Source organism: Falco biarmicus, chromosome 5, assembly GCF_023638135.1.
Source record: "Falco biarmicus isolate bFalBia1 chromosome 5, bFalBia1.pri, whole genome shotgun sequence".
In the NCBI taxonomy this organism is placed as follows: Eukaryota; Metazoa; Chordata; class Aves; order Falconiformes; family Falconidae; genus Falco; species Falco biarmicus.
In genome coordinates, this window is record NC_079292.1 from 30,961,931 (window position 1) to 30,987,100 (window position 25,170).

At 35.7% G+C, this 25,170-nt stretch overlaps 1 protein-coding gene across 1 annotated transcript in view; it reads right to left on the reverse strand.

Moving 5' to 3' along the window:
- Positions 1–429: 429 nt before the first annotated feature.
- Positions 430–25,170, reverse strand: part of OTOGL (otogelin like) — a 100,555-nt gene continuing 75,814 nt past the window's right edge. Inside the window, exons 40-58 of the mRNA XM_056339742.1 lie at positions 24,445–24,468; positions 24,226–24,318; positions 23,368–23,557; positions 20,907–21,121; positions 18,916–19,057; positions 18,392–18,577; positions 17,695–17,907; positions 16,705–16,809; positions 16,306–16,413; positions 15,835–15,936; positions 14,473–14,577; positions 14,345–14,385; positions 13,289–13,352; positions 12,135–12,313; positions 11,701–11,805; positions 10,929–11,048; positions 8,942–8,987; positions 4,754–4,833; positions 430–2,161 (exon numbers count right to left, since the gene is read on the reverse strand). Of these exons, the coding sequence (XP_056195717.1) occupies positions 1,961–2,161; positions 4,754–4,833; positions 8,942–8,987; positions 10,929–11,048; positions 11,701–11,805; positions 12,135–12,313; positions 13,289–13,352; positions 14,345–14,385; positions 14,473–14,577; positions 15,835–15,936; positions 16,306–16,413; positions 16,705–16,809; positions 17,695–17,907; positions 18,392–18,577; positions 18,916–19,057; positions 20,907–21,121; positions 23,368–23,557; positions 24,226–24,318; positions 24,445–24,468 (2,319 nt within the window). The 3' untranslated portion in view covers positions 430–1,960. The remainder of the gene's footprint in view (positions 2,162–4,753; positions 4,834–8,941; positions 8,988–10,928; positions 11,049–11,700; positions 11,806–12,134; positions 12,314–13,288; positions 13,353–14,344; positions 14,386–14,472; positions 14,578–15,834; positions 15,937–16,305; positions 16,414–16,704; positions 16,810–17,694; positions 17,908–18,391; positions 18,578–18,915; positions 19,058–20,906; positions 21,122–23,367; positions 23,558–24,225; positions 24,319–24,444; positions 24,469–25,170) is intronic.

The window sequence follows — 25,170 nt, forward strand, 5'->3', positions numbered from 1 at the left end:
TAATAAATCAAAAGTTAGGGATATATTATTCTTTTAAAAGTTGTCCTTTTAATTTGCTGTACAAGTACACAAACTTTATGGCTATGACTGATTTAATTTACATTTCTGGCCTGCATGAAAAGTTTCTGTATACAAATGCTGACAGCAATATCGGAATATATAGGTTCTAGACCCTAGTATATAACACAACTTGAAATGTCTACCATACTAATAATAAAAACATGCAAATAAAGCATACGCTTTCTCAAAACAACACTTTATTTTGATCGCTAAGTGATCACTATTTCTTTAGAATGGTTTAATATTTTGCTGATAATACAATGAATTGTTCTTTAATTTTTAAACCAAGTCACTATTTTTAAGGATATGGATAAGTAGATAAGTCTTGTTACTAAAGACGGAATTTGCTGTATATGGTATTTTTCTTTATAAGCCATCAAACGGAGTACAGCAAATGTTAAAGATTTGTCATACAAAGTAGCAAAATTGCTTTGGATTTTAAGGTTTTTTCTAACTTTTGTATTGTGTATTTTTCATTGTATAAACCAATGTGATAATCTGACCTTTTTGTAATTAAATGATGACAGCTTCAAATAAAAACTGCTTGTCAAAATGTTTTCTGACTTTTAGATAATCTTAATTCTGAAACAATTTCCGTTATAAGGAAAATACTACCATTATTTAAACCAGTTACATTCAGAAGGTTTATAAAGCAATCTTCTAAAAACAAGCCTAAAATTGTATTCTTATTTTTAATATAAGGTTATGTAGTATGCTTAATAAAAGGGAGGGTATATTCAGCTTAAGGTGCTGAATCATGGATAGTCACAGCTTGATTGAAGATGAGTAGCTCACCGAAGCTCTTCAAAACGTATTTTATCTGGATTTTTTTCTCCTGGACTCAAAAATTACAAATCCTAAATTCAGTCACTTGTTCCAAATGTCAATATTTTTAAAAAATCTGAATAATTTTAATGTGTTTTACAAAAATACACTGAACACAAATCTTCAAACTGGAAAACAGAGGAATAAACCCATTATGAATAGTTGAAATGTGCAGTAGGATACCAGGATGGGTGTTTTTAATAAATACATATATACATAGAATCTTATTCTACAGCTAGTAGATGGACAATTTCTTATTTGTGGAAATAGAAAAATGGGTATAAAATAGAATCCTTCATATGAGAATCAGCTTTTAGATATTCTTAATAAAGGCACAAAAGCTTGAACTCTTCAGCCTTTGCCTAGTCATGCTTCATATTTATAGTATATATAAAAATGAAATGTCTAAGGCTTAAAGATATTGTTATGATTCTATTATATACTCTGGAGATTTACTGCAGGTACTTACAGACCATAATTGTGTTTTTCAGTGACTTACAGTGTAAGCAGAGTTTAGTCATTGACATTAGCTTAATGGACAAAAGATAGAGCTTCCAGCAAGGTAAAAAAATGTTTCAGTTGAACCCACTATTTTTTTAATAAATTAATTCAGTCATTCTCAATGCTTCTTTCCCATTTAGACATGGGACAAGTGGTGGTTCTCAGCTGGAAGTTTCTAAGTAAAAGGAAAAGAACCACTGAGAAATTCTGAACTTTGATAGGTAGCCACAATTCAAAATTTTAAAAAACACTGGAAACACAGACATTAACCAGCTTTCAACTGTTCATCAGAAAGCAACTGAGTAGAAATAAATGATGGCTAAATTATACCTTGTTCAAAGGATTTATACTTTTCTTTCTGGACATGCCAATGTTTACAAAGAAAATCTGAAGAACAATGAACAACATCATCTCTACTCAATTTGTGAAAAGTTACGTTATAAAGCATAATTGAGGACATTTTCTCCCCCACTCCCCACCCCACAGAGTACTATAGCCATCCAAGGTCAGAAAATAGTCTGGTGAAAGGAAACTCATTTTAATTCTTCAGATTAAATTGTACCCACAGTAATGTTCAGTTCCATTGGCATGAGCAGTCTATAGGCTCTTGAATGACATACATAATTTCAGTGCCATTTCCTGAGCAGCGTAGTGGCACGGTTAGATTACGTGTTCCATTTTCTCGACAACATTTACAGAATCTTAAATGGCTATCAATATTGACATTGAAGATTGTTGCAGACGGGCATTTTCCATCACAAGAAGCCACATTTATCTATGAGTAAAATAAAAACTGAAATTAGACATCTCAAATTTTGTTATAAAGATATTGCATTTCAAAGTTCTTTCTGATTAGAACTAATTTTTACATTTGAAAAGGACTCTGGTCTTAAAAATCATTATATCTGCTAAAATTCATTTATTCCAAGTGTAGACAAATATTTAATAATATTTTTAATTAAACTTTTCTTTTGGTTGTTTAATCATGTATTCTGTCTTAACATTTAGCAAGAAGTTGTGCTGTGGATACCAAAATAGAACCCCTAGTTTACAAAGGAGTAACTTCAAAACAGCATAGCTAAATTCTTGTCCTTTTCATGTTCACTGCTGAAAAGTTAAATTCTTCTAAGCAAAATGAAGGAAAGTCTCTCCTTCTTCTTGAATGTTTAAGAGGAAAAGCATATCAGTGCAAAAGCATTTTCCTCTTTTATTCATACTCCTTGTGACTAAGGGCACACCAATATTAGCTGTGTTACCACTAACAAATATACCCGAAAAGTAGATGCACTGACAAACCAGCAGTGGCAGAGACTGGCTATGCAATTATTTGTGCTCTAGACTTCAGCAGAGCAAAGCTTTCTCTCACTATCACATCATGTGAAGAGTCATCTTAGCTGATACTCTGACAGAAAAGAATTTGATAATTTATAATTAAAACATAAGCAGAGTTGAAGTGCTAGGAAACAGAGAACAGCCTACTAGATCTAGTTCTTTTTGTGATAGTTTAAATCTGGTTTCTTGTGCAAGCAAGGCATATGAAAGATGCTTTGATCCACTCCCTTCTGAATGGGCTGTTCCAAACAATTCCAAAAAATTCCAAACAAGCTAAACCAAAAGGTTACTCTTCCAGCTTTCCTGAAACTTGACAGAGGAAAACAAAGACCTTGGCCTAAGCACTAATAATCTCACTTGTTGATTAATTAAATGTAATCCTACTCAGCCCTATCCAATATTTGACACCATTAATATGGCCAAAGAACACTTCAGTAATTGCAAACCAGCCATAGCAGATACTGCCATTTGATGGGTCAAAATCACGTGACTGAAACAGAGTGCCAGGGGTCTTGCAGAGGGGGACCTGGAGAGGAAAGGAAGGGGAGCCAAGGGTATGAATAGAGATTCTGAAAACATGAAAACCTGGAGGTACTTCTGAGTGAAGGGTAAGGGAATCTGGACTGTGGGAAGGGTGGGCAGCCATCAAAGACACGGAGAACAAGAAGATACCGGGGAAAGGGGATCATAATATAGATGGAGGTGGGATGGGGGGAGTCTTTTTGGAAGATGGGTAGAGAGGGAAGAAAAAAAATGAAGAATCTACAATAGAAAGTCATAAAAAGGAAAGCTTAATTTGTTGTGCCATTCATGGAATGACCAGGCCACGATTCTTGTTGCTTCTCTCTGAACCCTCTCTAGTTCTGCAGCAGCACAGAGGGACCATAACTGCACAGAGCACCCTCGATAGTATTGCACCACTGGCTTGAAAGAGACACTAGAATGAGTTTGTTTCCACTCCCTGTTCTATTCCCTGAACGTCATAACTCTTAAGCATTTCTGTCTGCAGGAAAGCATTTACCAGAGGTTTTCACAGAACTGGATGCCAGAGCAAGGTCCTTTTCAGCTAGCTTTAAAACCTGTGAGGTTTTACTAAATCTTCCATTTTAATATTCTTTGCTTTAGTTAATACCTGTCTTTATTTTGTCATATTGCTGTCCTGTAACCTAGGTTGTTGAAGTTACTATGAAGCTCTCCACAGTCTTCTCTGCTCTTAACTATGGCAAATAACTGTAATTTCATCCTCATGTTTATACTTGCTCGTTACACACTCTTCCTCTAAAACTGAAGAAATACACCACACACTCTTATTCCTACTATTAAACTTTTGGCATGTCACGGTTGACCTTCTGTCAGGATGGAAATTAACCTGCTCATCTTTCAATGTGTCATGATATTTTGCCTCTTCCCTTATGACTGTTCAGGTTCTTTGACAGAATCTTACCAGAGGCCTTTTGGAATTCTTGAGACAGTGATGATTGCTTCTCCATTAAGCGCTACATGAGAAGCACATTTGCTGCTTGGACGTGTCCTGGGTTTTTTAGATGGGGCTACACTGAAGCCAAGAAATAGGATGTCTTAAGCAGACCCATAAATAAATGGGATAATGAATTTATGATACGAAGACATATGTTATGTGGAGGAGAAGACACCCAGAGAGTAAAGGTCTTCAAAGACAAAAGCAGCAGTGTTTCCATCACATCCTAAGTGGAAGCATTTCTGCTCCTCTTTTGGAGTGGAATATTATTTCAGTAGTGAAGGGTTCAATGCCTTTGTTAGTTACAAGCAATTATGCTGTGTACTTTTCATTTGAAGCCGGATGTTTTTCCGGGTAGGAGTGCTCAGTCTTTCAGCCATAGGAAGAGGTAATTTAACTGCATTTATGAGTAGGATAACATTCCTAGGGTCAAAGGTCTGCTTTTCAGAAGATAGCAGATTTTTTTGTTGCTTGTTGATAGCTGTAACCCACTTACTTCTTAATACTTGATTCTGTATGCCGTATGCCCAGCATTAAACACAGGTCTTTTATGCTTACCGGGCTTTGACTTATACAGTCTTTTTTTCTTATGGTAGTCCTGATTGTCATTTTCTGGCAAATTCTTTCTTCCTTTTTGCCTGATAAAATACAGAAAATGCATACTGAATCAACACACTTTTTGTACTGTATTTGCTACTAAAAAAGTGAAACTATTAAAATAATTTTAATAATTATACTTTGTTTTTATGAATGTACACACTGAAACTATTCCATAATGAAATAATTTTTAGTGAAGAAAATCTCATATATTAATAAATACTTCCTGTGGAGAATTACCAATTTTATAGCTGGCACATAGGAGGTATCAAGTGGCCCATTAAGCTATACAGTTTATAAACATTAAAATACATGAATTTATATTACATTTAAATTTAATAAGACAAGACAATTATAAGCAATTAAACAAAAGATGTCTCAAGTAATTTTGAATACTATTAGAATTAATTATGTTTTAATAGCAATATTGAATGTAAATAAGATTTTGATTCTGTATTTTAGAATTTTCAGAATTTAACATTCCAGAAGGTAAAGCTGTGAATGTGATTACAACCATAATATTTAAATAGAACTATGTAATTTCAGTATATTTTTGGAGAAAGATGTCATTCAGGGAAGCTTTGAAAGACAGAGATGCATTTATTTCCTAAATATGGTGCAGTTTTTACCACCAGAACTGAAACATGTAGCACTGAGTCAGCATACGCATCTGGGATTGGGGAAATATTGCATTTTTAAGTACATTCTGTGAGGTATTGATAGTTTTTTTCCTTTATTTGAAAAATAAAGCTGTACAGTGCAAACCCATTTTTAACATAATAAAAATCATAATGTAATACCAAAACAATTATACGTAGAATCTTTCATGCTGCACTCCATACCAGACTGTTATTACTATCTGTGTGACAGCAGTTATTTAGATGTCCTATTTCACTACCCATCAAAATAATATATTAGTTTTGCTACACAACCATTCTGGACATATAGCATATAAAATAATAAGCACTATTCAGATGAGTTTCTCCACCTTCAGCACATGCATTCATAGTTGGGTGTACACAAAAAGAACAACTTTTCTGTTCCCCAGAAGCTTGTGAGCACTTTTATAAGAGAAATGAGCTCTGAGTAACCAAGTTATTCTGCAACCACAGCTCCAGTGAGTATTTAAAAATTAGGCTGGCTGCAGAGCACAGCCAGATTTTAAACTGCACATTGCAGGATCAAACAAGATTCTGTTACTGAGCTAGCAGATCACCATACAATGGAAGCGTTTAGCTAGCCTGCAGCATCTTGGTTTTCCTTCCTCAGCAACATTTAATAGAAAGAAGTCCTGTGATGTTTCTAGCAGAAAGCACTTGCCAGCATGAATATGTGTAGGCAATGCAATCTGTGTACTTGTACAAGTCACAGAGAGAGGCATATGACATTTCAGCGTATAAGGTGCTGGTATCTAATGAAACTTCTGGTGCTATACTTTTTTCTCTCCCACCTTCAACTGTCAAGGTGGTCTGCATTCGGTATCAGGTATGCTTTTTTTATTCACTCCTTATTTGTGTAAGGAGTTTCTGTGATTTACCTATCCTTAAAAACAAAGAATTATGATCTTAATACAACAGTTCTGTAACATTCTGTAATTTCTGATGTAAAGAGTATTTAGTAACTCAGGATTGTAATTGTATGTTTTTTCTCCCCCAACATTTTCATGACTTTGTTAAACATGTTATTTGTGACAAAGAAATACAACATAAATCTGTATCTGCAGAGGTGAGACCAGGCAGTAATGCACGCTCTTGCTCTATTCAAGGCAAAACAGTTCAGTCATTAAATTCAGAGACCTGGGATCAGATTTAGAATCTCTTGGTAACAGTATTCAGGATGATGATATTTTTTAAAGTAACATATTGTATTACAACTATTCTGTACAGTAAGTTCATGTATTAAAACCAATTTCAGAAATGAACCGAAGGAAGGACCATCAGCAGCATGTACCATAAATGGATGAACCTAATCCTGAAAGGTGCTGAGCAGTGAACCCTAACCAGGCTTTAGCAAACCGCTGATTTGGGAGGCCAAGAGGGGATCAGCATCTCTCAGTATCAGGCCTGGCACCGTTAACTGCATGATAACATTTAACGCTGATGACCACTATACACATATATCAAGCAGTGCTTACACTATTATTAAAAAAAGAAAATACATTATTAAAAGTAATACCTGGTTCACAATTAATACTATCAGTAGACACTACTGGACTAATGGCAAAGGGCAATAGACCCAATCCAGAACCTGGCAGAATCATTAGGAATATAAGTTTCTCATGAAATAAAAACATTTTTATATAAATGACATTTCATTAATTCTTACACTGCCAACTGCAATTTTTCTTTTAGCAAAACATTATGAGCTTTCCTGTTAGTCTTTCAAATTTAGAAACTGCAGCTGCTTCAAGTCTCACTAAAGATGGCCTAAGATTTGTTACTTTCCTGGTTAACACAAAACTAGAATGATGCTTCCTTGTAAACCAAACTTTTGCAATCATTCTCTCTATGGCAAGGTAAGAATTAAATATATGCACTCACTTTGCATGCATTGAATCAAGCTCTTTCAGAAAGATTATTTGTTCCCATTAAAACCCCAAGGTGTTGCAAGCTCTATTTGTAAGTACTTTTTAACTGCTTCACCACAAGGGCACATGCTTTTAGTTAAAAATAAAACAAAATGAAAATAGAAATAAAATAGCATATAATTCTATGAATTATTTCTGGGTTTTTAGCAGCCACCTCAGCAAGTATTTCTGAAGTATAACGATGCCTTTCCTGAGGCCACAGAATATGGCCAAAATTACAAATCTTCCTGGTCAACAGAAAACCAGTAGCCATTAGTTCTTTAGACTAATTTTCTAAATAAAGTCAACCTAATTTGGGGAGGTGGGGTAGTTAAATATTTTTCAATATAGCTTATCTCATTAGAGAAGGAATATTGACTAGTTAGTGAGATTTTAGCACAATTCTGGTGTGTTACTTTTCTATGCTGGTTCTCATTAAAAAAAAATTATCTTGTATTAAGACAGCTTTTATTTTCTATGTTTTGGATACAATAGAACAACAATACTTGTGGTTCACTTTCAAAGCTTTGCATAAGTTGGAAATTTGAGTATTGTTCCATATTTGATAAATATTAAAATTTCCTCTTATGTCACCAAATCATTTACAATACATTGCACTTCTGAATTTTATTTAATAACTGTGCAATATATGGTTATAACTCTGTGACTTCCTATTCAATATTGTTAAGGTTGGTCTAAAAAAGTTCCAAAGACTAATTTGTTTATATATTTGAACTCTAATGTCGGACACAAAAAAGGCCAAAAAAAAGGGGAGGATTTTCTGTGGCATTCAATAAGTGGTATTCTACACAACAATGTTTTATTTTTATGTATGCATAATTACATATTTTGATAATAAACCTTTCCCAGTCAAAACTGCAGATAAAGTCAGCTTTTTCTCAAAAGGCTTTTAAAATTGCATAAATTATGAAACCTTTATAGTAAGCTTGCATCACAATTCATCATATTTTACAGTTACACACTCAGAAAATGTGAATGTATTCCTAGATATTAAAAAGTCAATTTTCTATAAGGGTTGCTAACATCACTATTACTATAACTTTTCCTCATTTGGGATATATTTTAAAAAAAATTATTCCAGTATTTTGGCCCTAGAAAATGCATACTAGTATACTAGTGATACAAAATAGATTGGTAAGTTTGGAGCTGTATTTCAAAAGTCATTCAAATTTGTATTTCAAAAGTCATCAAATTCGGAATCAATTTCAGGGGGGAAAATCCTTATCTTTTATGGTGAAAATCATACAGGCAATATTTTAGAGTCAGCTTAGCAATAAAGAGAATGTTTTCATTATTTTAATCGAGATAACTTTTCATCTTCCACGGGGCATGTTTGAAGAGATTTGGTTATACTCCAGAACAATAATGTTAAAAATCACCAAGTCAGCAGCCAAAATTAAGCAAGACCTTTTAATAGGAGTGGTTAGGTAACTATAAAAATTTTATGTGATTTATGGGGGACTGCATGCTTTTTCCTTCTTTATGTCACAGCAACTGAGGTTAAAAAACAAGCCCTCCAAAACCAAAGCCAAACTAGCACATATTGCAGCCTTCTCACTTACAGGTCTTGCAGCAGCCATCATTATACATCTGCACAATTCCTCCATTCTAGGAAAATAAAAGAAGAATATATCAAAAAAGACTGTGCCCAATGCAAAGATGAATTATATCTCAAGAAATTCCATGTTTTAAAGATGTCCAACTAATACAGAACCATTATCACTGAAATCAAGAGAATTACACAGTTATGTATCAGCTGAAGGTTTGGTTCACAAATTCTTTACAGTCTTTGATGTTGACTTATCACTGCTTATCTGAACTCATCTAGTCTCCTTTGAATAAACCACTTAGTTTCTATAAGCATCTTTTCATATCATCCACTACCATCTGTTTCCCCATGATGAGGATAGTTTAAAAAATTCATATGTGCAACTTTGCTGATGATGTGAAAGGATTTACACTGATAGTATGTCAAGGAGAAAATTAATACCTAGTAAGTAGCGCTTTACAACATTAAATATAGATATGTATGTATACACACTTTTGAAAGAGAACATTAACTGCAGAATTTCAGAACCATTGGTGTGCTCAATTCTTTTCCTCAATTATAGTCTTTGGTTTTGATTTCTGTTAGCTAGAAATGTATGGATGTGAAGAAAATGGCCATATAAAAGAGAGAGGGGTGGGGGGAGAGGCTGTCAGAATGGGTGCAAGCAAGAAACAGGCACCCACAATTTTAGTGCATAACTTAGAACTGCATATCAAGCAGACAACTGAACTGAAATAGCACTCTTACAGTACAGACAAAAGACATTTTTAAGCTTCCATCTTCCCATTCTAGCATGCATTTTTTATCCCATTACAGAAAAATTACTGAATAAGTTGTTCAAGAATTTTTTAAATAAGCACTTAAACTCAGCACTTTAAATCCATATTCCTAAATTAGCTTGAGCTGCCTGTCAGAAGAGCTTTTTCCTTGGCTACTGGTTCAAGTCTATGGTCAGCACCTCTGAAAAACAGGTCAGATTGATTCAGGAAGTTAATTTTAGGGCTCCATTCTTTAAAATTGTAATCATTATTACTTAGAAAAGATCCTAATAGGTAGTGACAAAAGGATTCCAGGCAAGAAACTCTAGCATAGAGTAAAAGTAGAAGAGGCATTAATTTCAGATAAAATGCTTTCTTCAGGGTTGGAAAAAATAAGGACTTTTTTAAACAAGTGGAATGGATAAGTAGGACTTATGCTAAAGTCCTATAAATGATGCTAAATTTATAATCTGTAGTCAAGCCAGCAATGGTACTTAGCCTCTCTACATGTATATTTGCTTTGTTATTACTTGTAGCTTATATTAAATATATGGTATACTGCAAGTGCAAGAATGATAAGAAATATTACAAAGTTAGAGAGGTATTAAATTAGAAATTAAATTGTAAACAAACACGTAATGTATGTAAAACATCCACATTCTTCAAACCAGTTTATATAAGTATGCCAAATTTACATTTTTAGATATATGAAGTAGGTAGATACCCTTTCAGGTGTGACAGATATTTTATGGTATGTTATACAAAGTCTAGTTTAAGAGATAATAAAGTTTATATACACTCTGTCATCTTTCTGATCTTTGCACAACTTAGGGAATTCTTAATATAGCCCACTTTTATATGCAGCATTTCTGAATTTCTTCATCCAATTTATTTAGTGAATGTGTACTATGAACTTGGCAAAGTGTTATTCCAAACAGAAATAAGACATAGTGGTTAGCACTTTATATAATGGTATGACAAGCATGATTCCAATTCCACAATATTTTAAAAGCAGTCATCATTAAGACCCAAAACAAACTTTCACACTTCTCACAAATATTTTGTCAGTCAAAAAGCAAACGGGAACACAGAAAACAAGACTGAATTGCTCGTTTACTTTTTTTACTTACCACTTCTTTAGTTTAAATAAAGTGCATGAGGTATGCATGTGTTGCCAAGTGTAAGCCAAACTCCAGATCAGTTATTGTCACTTACCTCACCCAAAGTACCCAAAGTACAAACCTTGGTACACTCCGTGTCATTAAAAGGGGGACAGACAACACTTGATCCCAGTATGATAGCCCCCGCAGCAGTCTTTGTGCACTTGTAGTTAGTGCAGTTGGAGCTCCAGGTGCTTCCTTCCTGAATATATAAACCAAAGCCACTGTCAGGAAATATAAAACATTTCAGCTTTATCTCCAACCTTGAATGTCTGTAAAAGTGGTGCCCTCACACTATGGGTGTCCTAGTGCAGAATGAAGACGCTCTGTGCCAGAAAAAAAGTCTGATAGTTTCTTTTGCTCCAAAAGCAATGGGAGGTATGAACCAAGTTGTGGCCATATCTGAATTTCCTTGTATGTGGATGCTGAAACACATCATCGGGATCCTGAACCGCTGTACTTCGGTTTGCACACTTCCTTTCTGTTGAAACCAGAATGAGAAGAGTAGCCTTGGGAAGAGGGGGACACAGGAGTCCTGATGTGGAATCAGAAGCTCCCAATGCAGCTAATTGACAGTCTATGACTTAGAGTTACAATTTGAACCCTACCCTGCACTTGGAGCATATCCAGCCTTAAGTAAATGCTGACATTTGCATTTCTTTGTGGAAAAGAGTACAAGAGAGAAAATTAAAGAAGGTATTCACCTAGTGTGAAATGGCAGGTCTTTAAATAAACACACTTTTTCCTATCATATGAAGCAAGACTCACAGCATGAGCTAATAAAGAAGTGACTGTCAGACACATGTTTATTGTATCATTATAGTTATTCTCTAGCTCTGTCTAGAGGCACTTACCTCATACACAATTAGTGTTCCATTCTCAGCATGAAAAGAACAGGACACGTTTTGACAGGTACCACAACAAGTATAGTGACTGGAGGAAGGAATATATATTTGATGCTGGAAAGAAAGAAAAGGAAAAAAAAAGGGGGGGGGAAGCAAAAAAGTATTTTTTAAACATACAGTATATGAAAATTCATTGTTTTCTGGAACTAAAAATACCAAGAGAAACAATATATAGATGGATGAATGGATGGATATGTTTATGTATGCTGCTAGAAATTGCCTCTGAAAATAATCCTGGGGACAGAAAATACACATCATCATTGTTAAGTTCTCAGGTTCTGGCTGAGCAAACAGGACTAGCAAAAGTCTTTGCTTTGACTTTTATCCTGATTGTGTAGTTGTGCTCACAAATTGCATTGTTCCTATATTTTAGGAATACTCACAGCTTCACATTGCTGGGAACAGTTCACCATTGTGAAATGCATGGCATTGTATCCTGTGTTCTGATCTTTTTCTTGCAAACACTGCACAGTGTAACAAAGGTCTCCATCCAAATACTGAATCACTGACTGTCCAGGATTCAGTACTGTGACCTCTTGGAAGATGCACACATCATCTTTCTCTAACACCAAAAGAAATAAATGTTACCAGAAGGGGAAAAAAAGCCCCCAGGCAAATTAACAGAATCACTGTGAAGACAAAAGTAGGGCAAAGTCCTATGCTCTGCAAAAGTATTTTAACTTCTAGACTTGATTGGTTTGTGGTTTTAACTACCAAACAAGGGGGGAGGAGGTATAACTCATCTTAAGAAAATGCTAGAAAATGGAAAACTGCCTAAAATTGATAATGTTCCTGCTATGGAAGTAAAAAAAAAAATACTGTTTTTCTTATTTATATATAATATTGAGCTAATAATATAACATTGAGCTAAGTACACTATACGAATTATTCTGCACATCACAAAATGTAGCCTTTCTGTCAATTAAACTAGTATGCCTACAAAATTACCTGTGGGGCAGTAATATGCTCAAGCTGTACTCTAACTGTGTTCTTTGCTCCCAGAGGCAGTCTAGCCTGGGCTGCAGTCAGAATAGCAGCATATCTCAGGCACCCCCGTGCACAGCATAGCTGAAATCCAGCCTACACAGGGTAGCTGAGTGATGGAAGGCAGCAGAGGTTTAATCTTAAGACTGGGCACCTACCCTCATGCTGGCTGGACAGATCTTTTGCTTTGGTGTGAGATGTTGTCTTGTTTGTGGTCAACAGTGGACTAATAGCAGTCACACCACTCACACTCAGCTAAGGTTAACAACCTGTTTCCTGCCTGACTTCCACCAGAAAGGCCATACCTGCCTCTGAAAGCACGGGCAGTTTTACAACACTCCTACACCCCTCCAGAACAGACACAAAATGGGTTAGAGGCAAAGCATCCTATTGAGAAATGAGAGCATAATTGCATAACTAGATGGACACCCATAAAAACAAGATTAAAGGGTGTTTACATTTGAGAAGGTTATCATGGTCATATTTCTACTTTCTCTGCATGCACATTTTACTAAAAAATAAAATAAAACAACTAGGAATATAGAAAAGTTACCGCAAATGTAGTGAGTGCATCCACAAGCACTGGAAACACTACTATCTATTTTTTTAACTTCTCCCTGAGTATAAAAAGATAAAAGAGTTTGCAAAGTCATGCACAATTAAATGAGTACTAAATAGACATTTTTTCTCTAAAAATGTAAAATATTACTTTAATCACTTCCACCCCTGCTTTCATAAAAGACAAAAATTGCAATGTACTCAAGAAACAGTAGCACGTTCAGAGTTATTAAATGTATTTATCTCTTTAAAGAGGAGCAAAGTACTTAATTTCCTCTAGGAATGCATATGAATAGCAGAGTCCCTAACCAGCAATTTTTCCTGAGATACAAAGTTATTGAAATAATAAACATATTAGCAAAAGACTGTCTTCTACGAACTTTCTTCCAAAAGACAGGTGAAAGCTATTCAAACTTGCAACACCTGTTTAGGCTTTACATTATGGAGTCTTTATATAAAGGGAAGAGAAGGACAAGCTACAGGCATTTGATAGGGAAAATATCCCTGTCACTGTGGTAGTAATGGGACCCTGAACATTCACTCATAATCATTTTCCAGATTGCTGTCCCTATTATAAGAAAGTATGTGAAGAGCAAAATATTTATGACTTCTCGTATCAGCTAAATTCAATAATATTAAATAATTTTAATCAAAAGCATAAATTATTAACAAAATAACACATTTCTCCAGATGATATGTATGATCATAAAGCTCATTCCTCATTACTTATTAAAAACAATTGGGAATTATTTACATGGAAAACCTTCCAGCATATTGTTTCGAGTCAACATTGAACAGAATAGTATTACAGTTGGTTTTCTTCTTTTGGCATCTTACAACACACAAAGTGAAATTTCCCCAAGGAATAGCTGACAACACTGTGCAGACACCTGATGGAGTTACATGCTTGAGCTGGGGACTGGGGAGGTAGTCCCAGCCTGTCCCTATTCAGCCTCATCACCCTTTACAACTAATTGAAACAAGGAATGGAAAGGGAGAGGGTAAGAGAGTTGAACACCATTAATAAATATCTCTAAAGGACAGTGCTTACCAATTTACAGGTCAGCGTAGTAGTGTTTTCACAGCTACATTCTGAGAAGAGAACAAGAAAACTCTGTTAGTCAGCTGGTTGTTAAGCTTTTGTTAACAGCAGTGGCTAAGGAGTAAAGCAATAATTACCACAGTGCCATTCTGGGCAACAATGCCCAGGTATTTTTTCCTTCACAAGCGTCATGTCATCTGTGCAGTTCATAGGAGGCTCAGAACAAAGATTTTCATCGCAAACTAAAAGGGGGGAAAAGACACTTATAAGAATTCAATCACATTTCCTTTGAATTTTCCAGCTTATATTTCTCTTGATAAACTACTTTAAAAATAATGACATTTTAAATAATTATAATTGTGTTGCTTAAGCATTTGAATTTTATTTGGAACTTAAAAAAATTAGTATTTTCAAAAGTGCTTTAATTGCCTTAGAGCATGTTTAGATTTTCAAAAAACATCACACAGGAATGATTTAATATTGTTTCTACTTCAGAGTCACTCAAGCTGATAACCAGTATCAAAGACAACTAAAATCACAGCTTCTGGAGAACGTAGGTTTTTTTCTCCCAGCTAAAAATGTGCTGTAAAGCATATTTCTGTACAACAGAGAGCAACTGCCCCCCTGGATTGATTCTAATAAGAAAATACCTGCCTGTCTTATTGGAGGTGGCTTACTGGGACTCTGAAAGAAGACCACGTATGAAGATCTAACTTTCTACCTGCCAAAATTTGGAAAAACAGGTGCCAAACACCTTTGCAGAAACTTTCACCTGAGTGCAGGTACTAGGAAAAGGAAAGGACAAAAATATGGAACCACCTGAAGTAAAGATCACTAAGATCCAAACTTACTGGAAGACAATTTAATTGATTAAAATTACCCAAAGACTGCAATAAGACAAGAGTTAATCTAAATTAAGCAGTTACACCTGTAGACATTACTTCAGAACATAAAGCACAATTTCTGTGCTTTACAAAGCTACCAAAGAGACATTACACTGCCAGTGTTTTTCTGGCTGCTCATGGTTCAAATGGTAGTCAGCCTAGCAGTATTTTAAACCCTTGCCCTACTCCTTCCCTTAAAAGCTAAAAGTGCAAAGAAAATGCCGAAACACTAATGAATGGTACAACAGAGGAACAACAACATGGAGGCTGTTTTATTACAGGTGTTTTAATATATGAAAAATTATGTATTTATACTCCAAGGATGGGATTCAGTTCCACATTAATGTATTGGTGCAGAGATCACCCTGAAAGTAGCTATATGCTGTTTGATGTACTAAATAACCTCTCCAGACTTCATTGACTGGGTTGGTTACACCACCACTGAGTACACCAAGAACTTTGAACCTATCTCAAATGCAGACACCCTCTTTTTCATGTCTTAATCTCTGTCTAGAGCTCACCCCAAATGTTGAATCAAACCAATCTCCACACACACAGAGTCCGTCATTGTTACTAAATTTGGTAAGATACTGAGCTGACAACAGTTACACTTACTGCAGTAGTAATGAGGACAACAGTAATGTATGGTATTAAGATCCACAGTGAGAATTTCCCCTTCATTACACAAGGGAACAGGCTCAATACAGGATTCACAAACTAGATTTAAAAAAAATATCAGATATTTACAAAGTTTTACATACTAAGAAGTTAGCACATGAATTCTATTTAACAGACTATATAACAAGTCATATTATGTTTGGTACTTGGGTAACAGTAACAGCTTTTATGATCTGACATTCAAATACAAAAACATAACAAAGATCAAGTATGATGTTCAAAGGTATGTTGGAAATAAAAGATCCCAAACCCCAAGAATAATTCATGCTAAAGTCAGCCTGACCTGTGTGAAGTCCCACTGTCCTGTCCAAAAATTCCTGGCTTGTTATTAGTTTTAGAACTACAGACTGTTTTTGTAAACACTTAACTATTCCTTAGTTATCCATGAAGATAACAGAGGCTTCTTACCACAGAGATAAGAGAAACAACAGGGATCTTCCTGTTTTGCTTCAACAATAAATTGATCTTCTCTGCAGTCCAGCTGGGAAGCATTGAAACAAACTGAAGGATCACATTCTATAGGATATGAAATAAACACTATTTTAAAAAGAGTCGCAGAAACAATACCAAAAAGATAAAGAAAATACATTCTACATCTACTTAGTAATACTAAATACCACAAATTGACTGTAAATCAAAAGTGACACAAAACACAAACACAAAAATATATTGGAAATTGTGGCTTGGCGCTATTTACAATGTCGCATTCTGTTAACAATCAAAACAACCTGTAAGGCAAATTTTCTTACAATACGTAGTACAAGTGTGGAAATAGTCCCAGTAACTGTATTTTTGTATTTCCCTTACCACATCGGTACTGTGGACAGCAGGATAGGGGGTGGTAGCCTACCACTAATTTTTCATTGGGTTTGCATGTTGGAATAATGGCATCACACAATGACATGTTACATTCTGTGGGATAAAAAACAATCAGTTTTGGACATATTTGAAAGATACAAGTGCAAGTCCTATAGCTCAAGATATTTATACCATCTAGTACAGAGCACCATAAACCAAGAGCAGCCCAAGTCAGTTAAAGTGTACACCATACCATCATGTAGACCCCCAAGCTCAACCCAGGGCTGGTGTAGCTCTATTCATGTGGCACTGTGCAAGTACAGTTATATCCCTCGTAAAGTAGGTATTTACTTGCTCTGCTTCCTACACATGAAGCCAGCTAAGATGTCGCAGTGATAATATTCCCTAGACAAATTGACAGTACAGTGTTTGTTACAGGTATCTTAACTAATGAGCAAAAGCAGTGTATCAGCTGGACCATTTGTTGTTGTTTTCCTTGAAGATGTTATGAAGAGATAAGCGTCTTTTGCTCAACATTTTAGGAGAAATAAATTTATTCCTTTCTTTAACAACCATGGCTAGACAGAATATTAGTATTCAGTGATGAGTTTACAGAATATTGCTTCTGTGTAACAGCAGTAGGTCAGAGGATACTGCTCTTGACACCAAAACACTAATAAGAAAAGTGAACAGGCTCGGATGACTGCCCCAATTACCAAGTACTTCTGTCATCACATATCTATCAATTTCTTTTGAAATTCCACCCAAGAGCTTAAAAATTCATTTTTAACAGAAGTTTTGTTTCATTAATAAAATTATTTCAGTGAGTCAGTTCTTACAAAGAAAAGAAGCCTGCTTTGGTGTCTCAACCAGCCACAAGTACCTAAAAATTACTTCTGAAAAATGTTACCTTGAACCCTGTCTAAAGTTTGTCATCTGTCAGTGAATGTCAAGCGCTTGCCTTATACATCTGTTACTGAAAACAAGTGTGGTACGTACCGCAAATTTTCTTTGGGCAGCAAGCGCTCTCTTCAATGACATGGACGATAACTTCCCCTTCTCTTTCACAGAGTGGGGGTGGATCCTCGTTGCATTCAGGTTCTACAGCAACAATGCTTCCATCTTCTAAACAGTTGTACATGCAACAGCTTCTCATGGACCCATTCCAGATCTCCCCAGCAGAGCGGGGTTGTCCTTTGTTATCTGTACACGCTAAGAGAAAAATCATTACGTCCCTTCAACAAACAGAGTGCAGATTTCCTGCAAGCAACTATGAAGTCCGTAAAATAATTGCATAAGACCGCTGTGGAGCATTATGATCAAGGAATCAAGAAAAGATGATGACCTTATAAACTCCAAATGAACAAATGCTTTGCCATGAGTGAAAATAAATACTGAGCGCAATGGAAAGAACCTGCCCATGCTATTCTTTCCTGAGTACTCCAGGAAAGAAAGCCTGAGAGCTATGAAAGAATTATTGTAATTTTTCCCCAACAGGAATACGTTGGCACTGGGTCTTGAATCCAAGTGAACTGAAAGCACACACTGTGGCAGCTTGAGATAAACTAGGCTCTGCTGAAGAGAGCTGTACAAGATTGACACTTACTGAGGGCTGATACAGAACTTAAACATCGCTTACACTGAGCTGCAGTTAATATTAGCACATCTGCAAACCACACTGTCCTGCTGCACTTACTACATTTTTCTTCTGGTATACAGAGGCCAGAGTCTGTTCTATGGAGAATAGTGCCATTTTTACACACACAGTCTTCCCTTAGATAGAAACAGGGAGAATCTTCATAAAACCATTTATTCAAGCACGTCTTGGCTTCACAGGGTTGCACACAAGGCTGGTATTCCTTGCCCTCAGGACAACTCAGTGCTGCAAGTCATAAAAATAGGACATTGAATGCTGCTGTTATTCTTGCAGCATTCAATTGGATAAACAGGTAAGAACAAGTGAGTGTATCACAGAAAGCATGCATTTATATTTTTAACAGTACTTTAGGTAAGCAACTCATTCAATCAAGATTAAAACTGATTCACAGAACTTTGACTAAAACAATACATCTTAGGATTTTGTTCCCTGATTTACTAATAATGTGATAGAACAAGGTGGTACTTAAAATAACAATAGAAATAAATATATTTTTAACTCATTGCTAAATACTGCAGCAGTGTAATGCCACACTGGGGTATAAAACATAGCTATTTGCTTACAACAGTAATCAGGTGTCCTCCATTTAATGCAGATGTTGAACTTGTTGCATAAAGCCACATATGCAGAAAGAGCATCACACTCGTAATTCCAAAAAAAAGTACTGTTGATCCACATCTTCTCACAAAACTCCTGTGGTGACACCTAGGAACGTATTGTAATTGAGAATTAACAGTAGAAGAGTTTTCTGTAATTAAAATAAATCATTAATACACATTAATCACAATAATACAGCTGGAAGGGAAAGAAGATCACAAGCAGTGTCTAAAGTAAAGAATACCATTTCGTTCAGAATATTCGTTCCACAAAATTAAACTGCCAGAACTTTTTATGCTCATTAGTAGGCACAGAACACAGTCCTAATGAGATGTCACAGTACTTGCAAGAACTTTTGCGTTATAGCCCTGTCAGCTAAAAGTCAACAATCTCAGCTAAACACTGCTTCTATACCTTCCATAAATTCCTGTTGTGAACAAATTATTAGCAAGTGCTCTGTTTCTGTGTCTGTAGGACCTGATAGCCTACATTACTGGGTCTAAATGCAGTTGATGCAACCTATCTGTTTCTGGTTTTGTTTGCATAAGCCTGTAACACGGTGGAAAAGTCAGATTTTGTTTCATTCTGCCTGTTCCCTACTGTGCTGCAGCCCAGCTCTCCCTGTGATTTCAGCAAATCTTCAAGATGTCACTCATTTCTGCCATAAAGTTCATTACACAGATGACTCTGTTATTATCCTTGTACAGTTGCTTCATGCCTGTGAAGCGCACAATACACTCCATCTAATCTGGCTCTGCCACTATCTAATGTATATGAAAGAAAACAAATTTCATAATGGATTAACCAGATTCTTGGCAATTTTGATGCTATGCCAGGTTTTGCTAAAAACCAGGAAAAGATGCAATTGCATTGTGTCTGAGGCTGAGAGTCTTCCTGAGAATATATATGAAGAGGAATTCTGACTATTCAGATTCCTTTTAATTATTTTTAAATGAGATCTGTTAAAACAATAATGAAAAGCATCCTTCTACCCACTGGTGCTACTCTCTCCCCCTTCTTGATTCCAAACTGTTTACCACTGCTCCCTCCCATTAAGTTTCTGTGGCAAATATCTATTAATCTTTTTTTTAAAAAAAACTTATTTAACCCCTTCCTTTCAGAAGAACTCCCTCCATTTTTTTTTCTACCTGGGGAGAGTGAAGAGAGGTCTTGGGAGTTTGAAGGAAGGGGCTCAGCTGCCTGCAGTACCTTTAACAGCATTTGTCTGTCATGAAAACCAGAGAGTAACACAACACAAACCAAGGTGTCTGGACACATCTATCTCTGAGAAAGAAAGGGCCACTTGAGCAATTAATCCTTCTGATTTTTAATTTAGTGGGAAAAGTAAGTCAGACCTCAAGAGATTTGGGGCTTCCTCATTTCCCATTCCAGGAAGCACCTGGGCTGCACTGCCCACCTCTAGTGGTAGTCTGCATGCTACAGCTATATCCCCATTAGAAAGTACGGTGTCCAGAAACAGATTATAATGATTTCTGTAAGAAACGCTACCAAATTGTTAACATAATAATGACTACATCAACATTTGTTTCACTGGAAATTTATTTAGTCCAATCAGTCTCAGACTGCATGTGTTGCTGTTGTAGGCAGCAGAAGCATGAGGCTTTCCGTTCTAGTGACCAACGTCAAGCATAAAAATAATTTCTGGAATGTGATGGTGTTGAGATGGTGATTTGGTGTCTCTCCTTTGAGCTTTGCCTGCTAAATAATTTAAGAAACAGCACAATAGCACAGACATCCATATATATGTGTTTTTATAATGGACAATATTACAAAAGTATTAGAAGCCAACATGACAGACGTATTACAGCAACCCATCCAGCTGTAAACTCATGGAAATAAGAAAACATTACAAATGTGCACATATATCTTACTCTTTTCTTAACTATGCATCTTCTATTTAATTTGCCCTTGGAATTTCTCTGATCTTTGTACTCACTTTCTTGTGACAAGGGATGAAAATGCTTCTGTTTAACAGTTCCATACAGTATGTGCAGTTATCTTCAGTACAGTTTCTTACTGGCCTCCTGGTTGTTACATCAAGTGATTTCTCAATTTCCCAGCTCTTAATGAACAGTTCGATTTCCTCCATATTTGTAATTATTGTCTTGTTTTGCATTTTCAGGTCATCAGTAGGGTCTCCATTACACACCCCTGGAGACAGAGCATCATATTCAAAGCACAAACAAACATGCCCCATTATTTCCTTGGGGAAAGAAAAGTGCACTTGATAAGGCAAGCTTAATCAGGCTCACCTGTGAGAATTAGCCAACTGAATTTATAAATGAAGGGAGCAGTATGTCCACTGTAGTTCCAGTTTTCTACTTGTGATTTAAGTTGTCAGCTCAATGGCTTAGCAAAACAAGCAGATCATACGATACAAATAATGATAACTTTCCCCACAACTAATTAACTTTTGAGAAGAACTGCTACCAAAACGTGCTGCTGAGTGTAGCAAACTCATTGACATGGCACCAGATTCTGATCTCATTCTACTGAACAGCGATCAGTTCTATGTGAGTAAAAGTACACAGCTTTCAAATATTCTGCGTGTCACTTACAATTTGACACTGTACTGAAACTTGATTGAACATTCTAAATGCAAGAAGTTATGAAAGGAATCTTTTGATGAACAAAATGCTTCCTCTAGAGAAAATATTTTTCTTACTTAATTTCTTAATACAAAACCACTGCAAAAAAATGACCCACCCAAACCCCTGACATCCATTGGCTACCTGAAATCATTATTGTATGTATTCAGTTAATTAATCAATGAAAACATATACTTCCTATAAGCACATAAAAAATCATTAATGGCAAAATTGTAATCCTCATAATACTGTTTTACATCCTAGGGACTGATCAGCCAAAATTCCTATATCCTTTTTAAACTTTCCTTCCACACTGCTAACCACACCCTAAGTTCTTGCTTTCACGCTTCCAGCCCTACTTCCTGATAATCTCTAGGGTCCCTTGTTAGAACTGGGCTAGCTTGGCATGACGGGCTGTTATTCTCTCAGACAGCATGGAGAAACACAGAAGATGGTATCTGTATGATAAGAAGCATTTGACAGGAGCACAGCTTTCCAGTATTCTTAACACTTCTGCTGCTTGCTGCTGTCCTAATGCCATCCCACAAAACTCTGCTGACGTTAGAATTTGTAGGGCCATATTATAGAACTGCAGAATCAATACAGCTTTAAAAAAGCCAAATTACCACATAGTCCCATTATTTCATCAGTATGAGAGTGAGAGAATAGGAGAACAGACAGGAACAAACATCAGAGAATAAGAAAGAAGCACTAAAGGAGGCTTCAGGCTTTACTGTGAAATATCAGGTAGAGTAACACTTTATGCACCAGATGTTGGATTTGTCTGCATAGTCTTCCTCTTTTTGTCTTTTCATGGCACAAAGAGTAACTATTCTATTTTCTGTCCTGCCTTTGACCTCATGTCATCCCAGTCTTTTTAGCATGCACAGAGAAGATGGCATAATACTGGGAAAAGATGCAGTACGTGCCAGGGCCAGCATTCGCCTTCTCTCACTAGATCTGGGAGAACTTTCCTTTTGTTCAAGCAGAATACAGCAATTTATTTTGAACACTTAGTTTGTTTATATGCGTATTTAAACCATATCTGAATTGTTTTGTTTGCTTTTACAACTAGAAGCAGTTTAAAAGATTATAAAAAGTTCATTTTCCTGTTCAATGTGGGGTTGATCCTGTAAAATTACGATGCACCAGGAAATGAATATTTATGATAAAGTAACTCTAAAATACCTGCTTACACACTTCCATGTAATTCATACTGGTAGAGTAACAAAAAGGCTATTAGGGAAGCCTAAAACATGCTAAATTTACTGTCATTATAATTTAAGTCTGAGACACTGCAGCACAATTTTGGACACTAGATCCAACCTTAAGAAGTCTGAATTTGGATTTACTATCCTCAGGGGATTTGGACCCTTCCCTCCCAAGATACACCTTTTATCAGGATTTGCATAGCAATAAGCTGTCACTGCCATTTTCTCCCACAATCACTGAAATATACTGTCACTATCTGAACTTCTTTAGCAATCGGTTTTCCACTGAAAATTTTTCCCTTTACTTGACTTCAACAATATTCTTAAACACAAGCAGAGAACAGTAAATTTTTTAAAAGTTAATCGGATACAATGATCATTACTTGCTATGCAAGCTGCTTTATTAGCAAGCAGTGCCTTGAAACAGAATTATTGATTTATTGTATTAATTAATAGAATTTCATAAGCCCACCCCAAATAGGATTGTCAGTGTAGCTAATGGGGGTTACAAGGAGAGCTATAAGGACAGCAGTTCACAGACAAAAAAGGGAGGTATAAATATTATTAAATAAGAAAAAAATTGCCACCACAGCCTCACCACAAAGTCCTTCTGTCTTCATTGATGTGTTAGAATGTAATCCGTACTGTATATCTATGATGCCTGTAATGTGAGCCCACTTGATGCTAATGCCAGCTGGGGTATTAATGACATACATTGCACCAGTATCCTGAATACTGAGTCCTTCTTTTGAAAATGGTAATGATTGAACTACAGAATCCACTACTACCTAAAATAAACCACATACAAAAAAAGGGAGAAACAGATTCCAAAGACGTATCTTCTATGTCTTTACATTTTATGGCAAAATATATTTTTCACAACCTCTGCCACATATAATAACATTCACAGTGCTTAAAGCACAGAGCTTCCCATCAGTGACATTTCCTATAACTGTAAAATAAGTAGGCATGAGATAAAACAATGATACAGAAATGCCTTCTAATTAATGAAGCAATAAATCTTATCACATATCATATGATAAAACAAAACAAAACCCCCCCACCCTCCCAATTATTCAAATTTATCTGTTCTAACATATTATTGACTAGCAGGAAAGGCAGCCTAAGGATTTATCAAGTCTTGGAACATTTCTGTTTGGTTCTAGGTTTTTTGGAAATATGGTCTCAACTATAAATGCTTTTGCAGCTTCTTTAAAATCTCGATAGAACTTGGAAGAATCATCTTGGATAAATGACATAGAAGTGAAGCATGGTATCAGAAATGTATATTTTTTTGCTTCTAGCATACCATGAATTACTGGGAACCTGAACTGCGAAAGTAATCCTAATCCTGTAGTACATCTGTTATAAATCTAGTCTATTGCATTCTACAACAGAATAGCTCTCCAATGTCTTTTAAAGTGGACACATGCTATATACTGTGATATATACTTACTTTTCTTGCTAAACGATTGATAAGTAATTTATATGTGTGTGTTGTTACATTTAATTTCTTAAAACAGAGTCCTGAAGTGCTTGCAGGGGGAACCTTGAAAGAAATGTGACAAGTTTAGTTACTATTGTTTTTCTAATTCTGTACCAGTGCTATAAGGATTTTTTTCAATATGTGCAATATTAATGTATTTTACAATTAGTAAAAGAAAAAAGTACTCACTAGATTTCTTATTGAATTTGCACTCTGGAAAACATGAAAAATAGATTAGAAGTGCAATGATAATCAACAGCATTCTTATTTAGCAAAAATAAGTTGACTGTTTTCTTTGTGTTTGAAGTTCTTCTACAATCAGCTTCATAATTAAACTAATATAACATATTCCTTATAAATAATAAAAAATACACATTTCCCTGCTAATGTAGTGCAACTTTCTATTAACTTTTTCTGGAAACTTGATTTACTTGTTAAAGATTTAAATCAAAGGGGTTTATGTGGAAAATAACACAGAAAAGATAACACAATGTGCTGAACAAGTTGAATTAAAAATACCTAGAAATACAATGGCCATGCCAATAAAATCCCCTGCCCTAACTCTGATGTCACTGCTATTTTACCAAGGCATCTTTCTGCACAAGATTGCAGCTCATATATACCATACCTCAGCTGGCTTTTAACTAAACAGCTTTACCATTGAGAGCAACTCATTACCAGCGTTGGGATACTCAGCATATGCTGCAAAGCCCTTTCAAAAACTTTTTTAAAGAACTACAGCTACAGACTTCTAAATGTGAGCTGCGTTCACACCTTTAGACCGCAACCAAGAAACAGTGAAGAGAGCAATTTAAAAGAAAAACTCTAAAACGTATAAGACTCGGGACTTAAAAATCAAGTGTACAGTTGCCCAGTGAGAGTAGATAAAAGATCAAATAGGGATGGGAAGGAAAG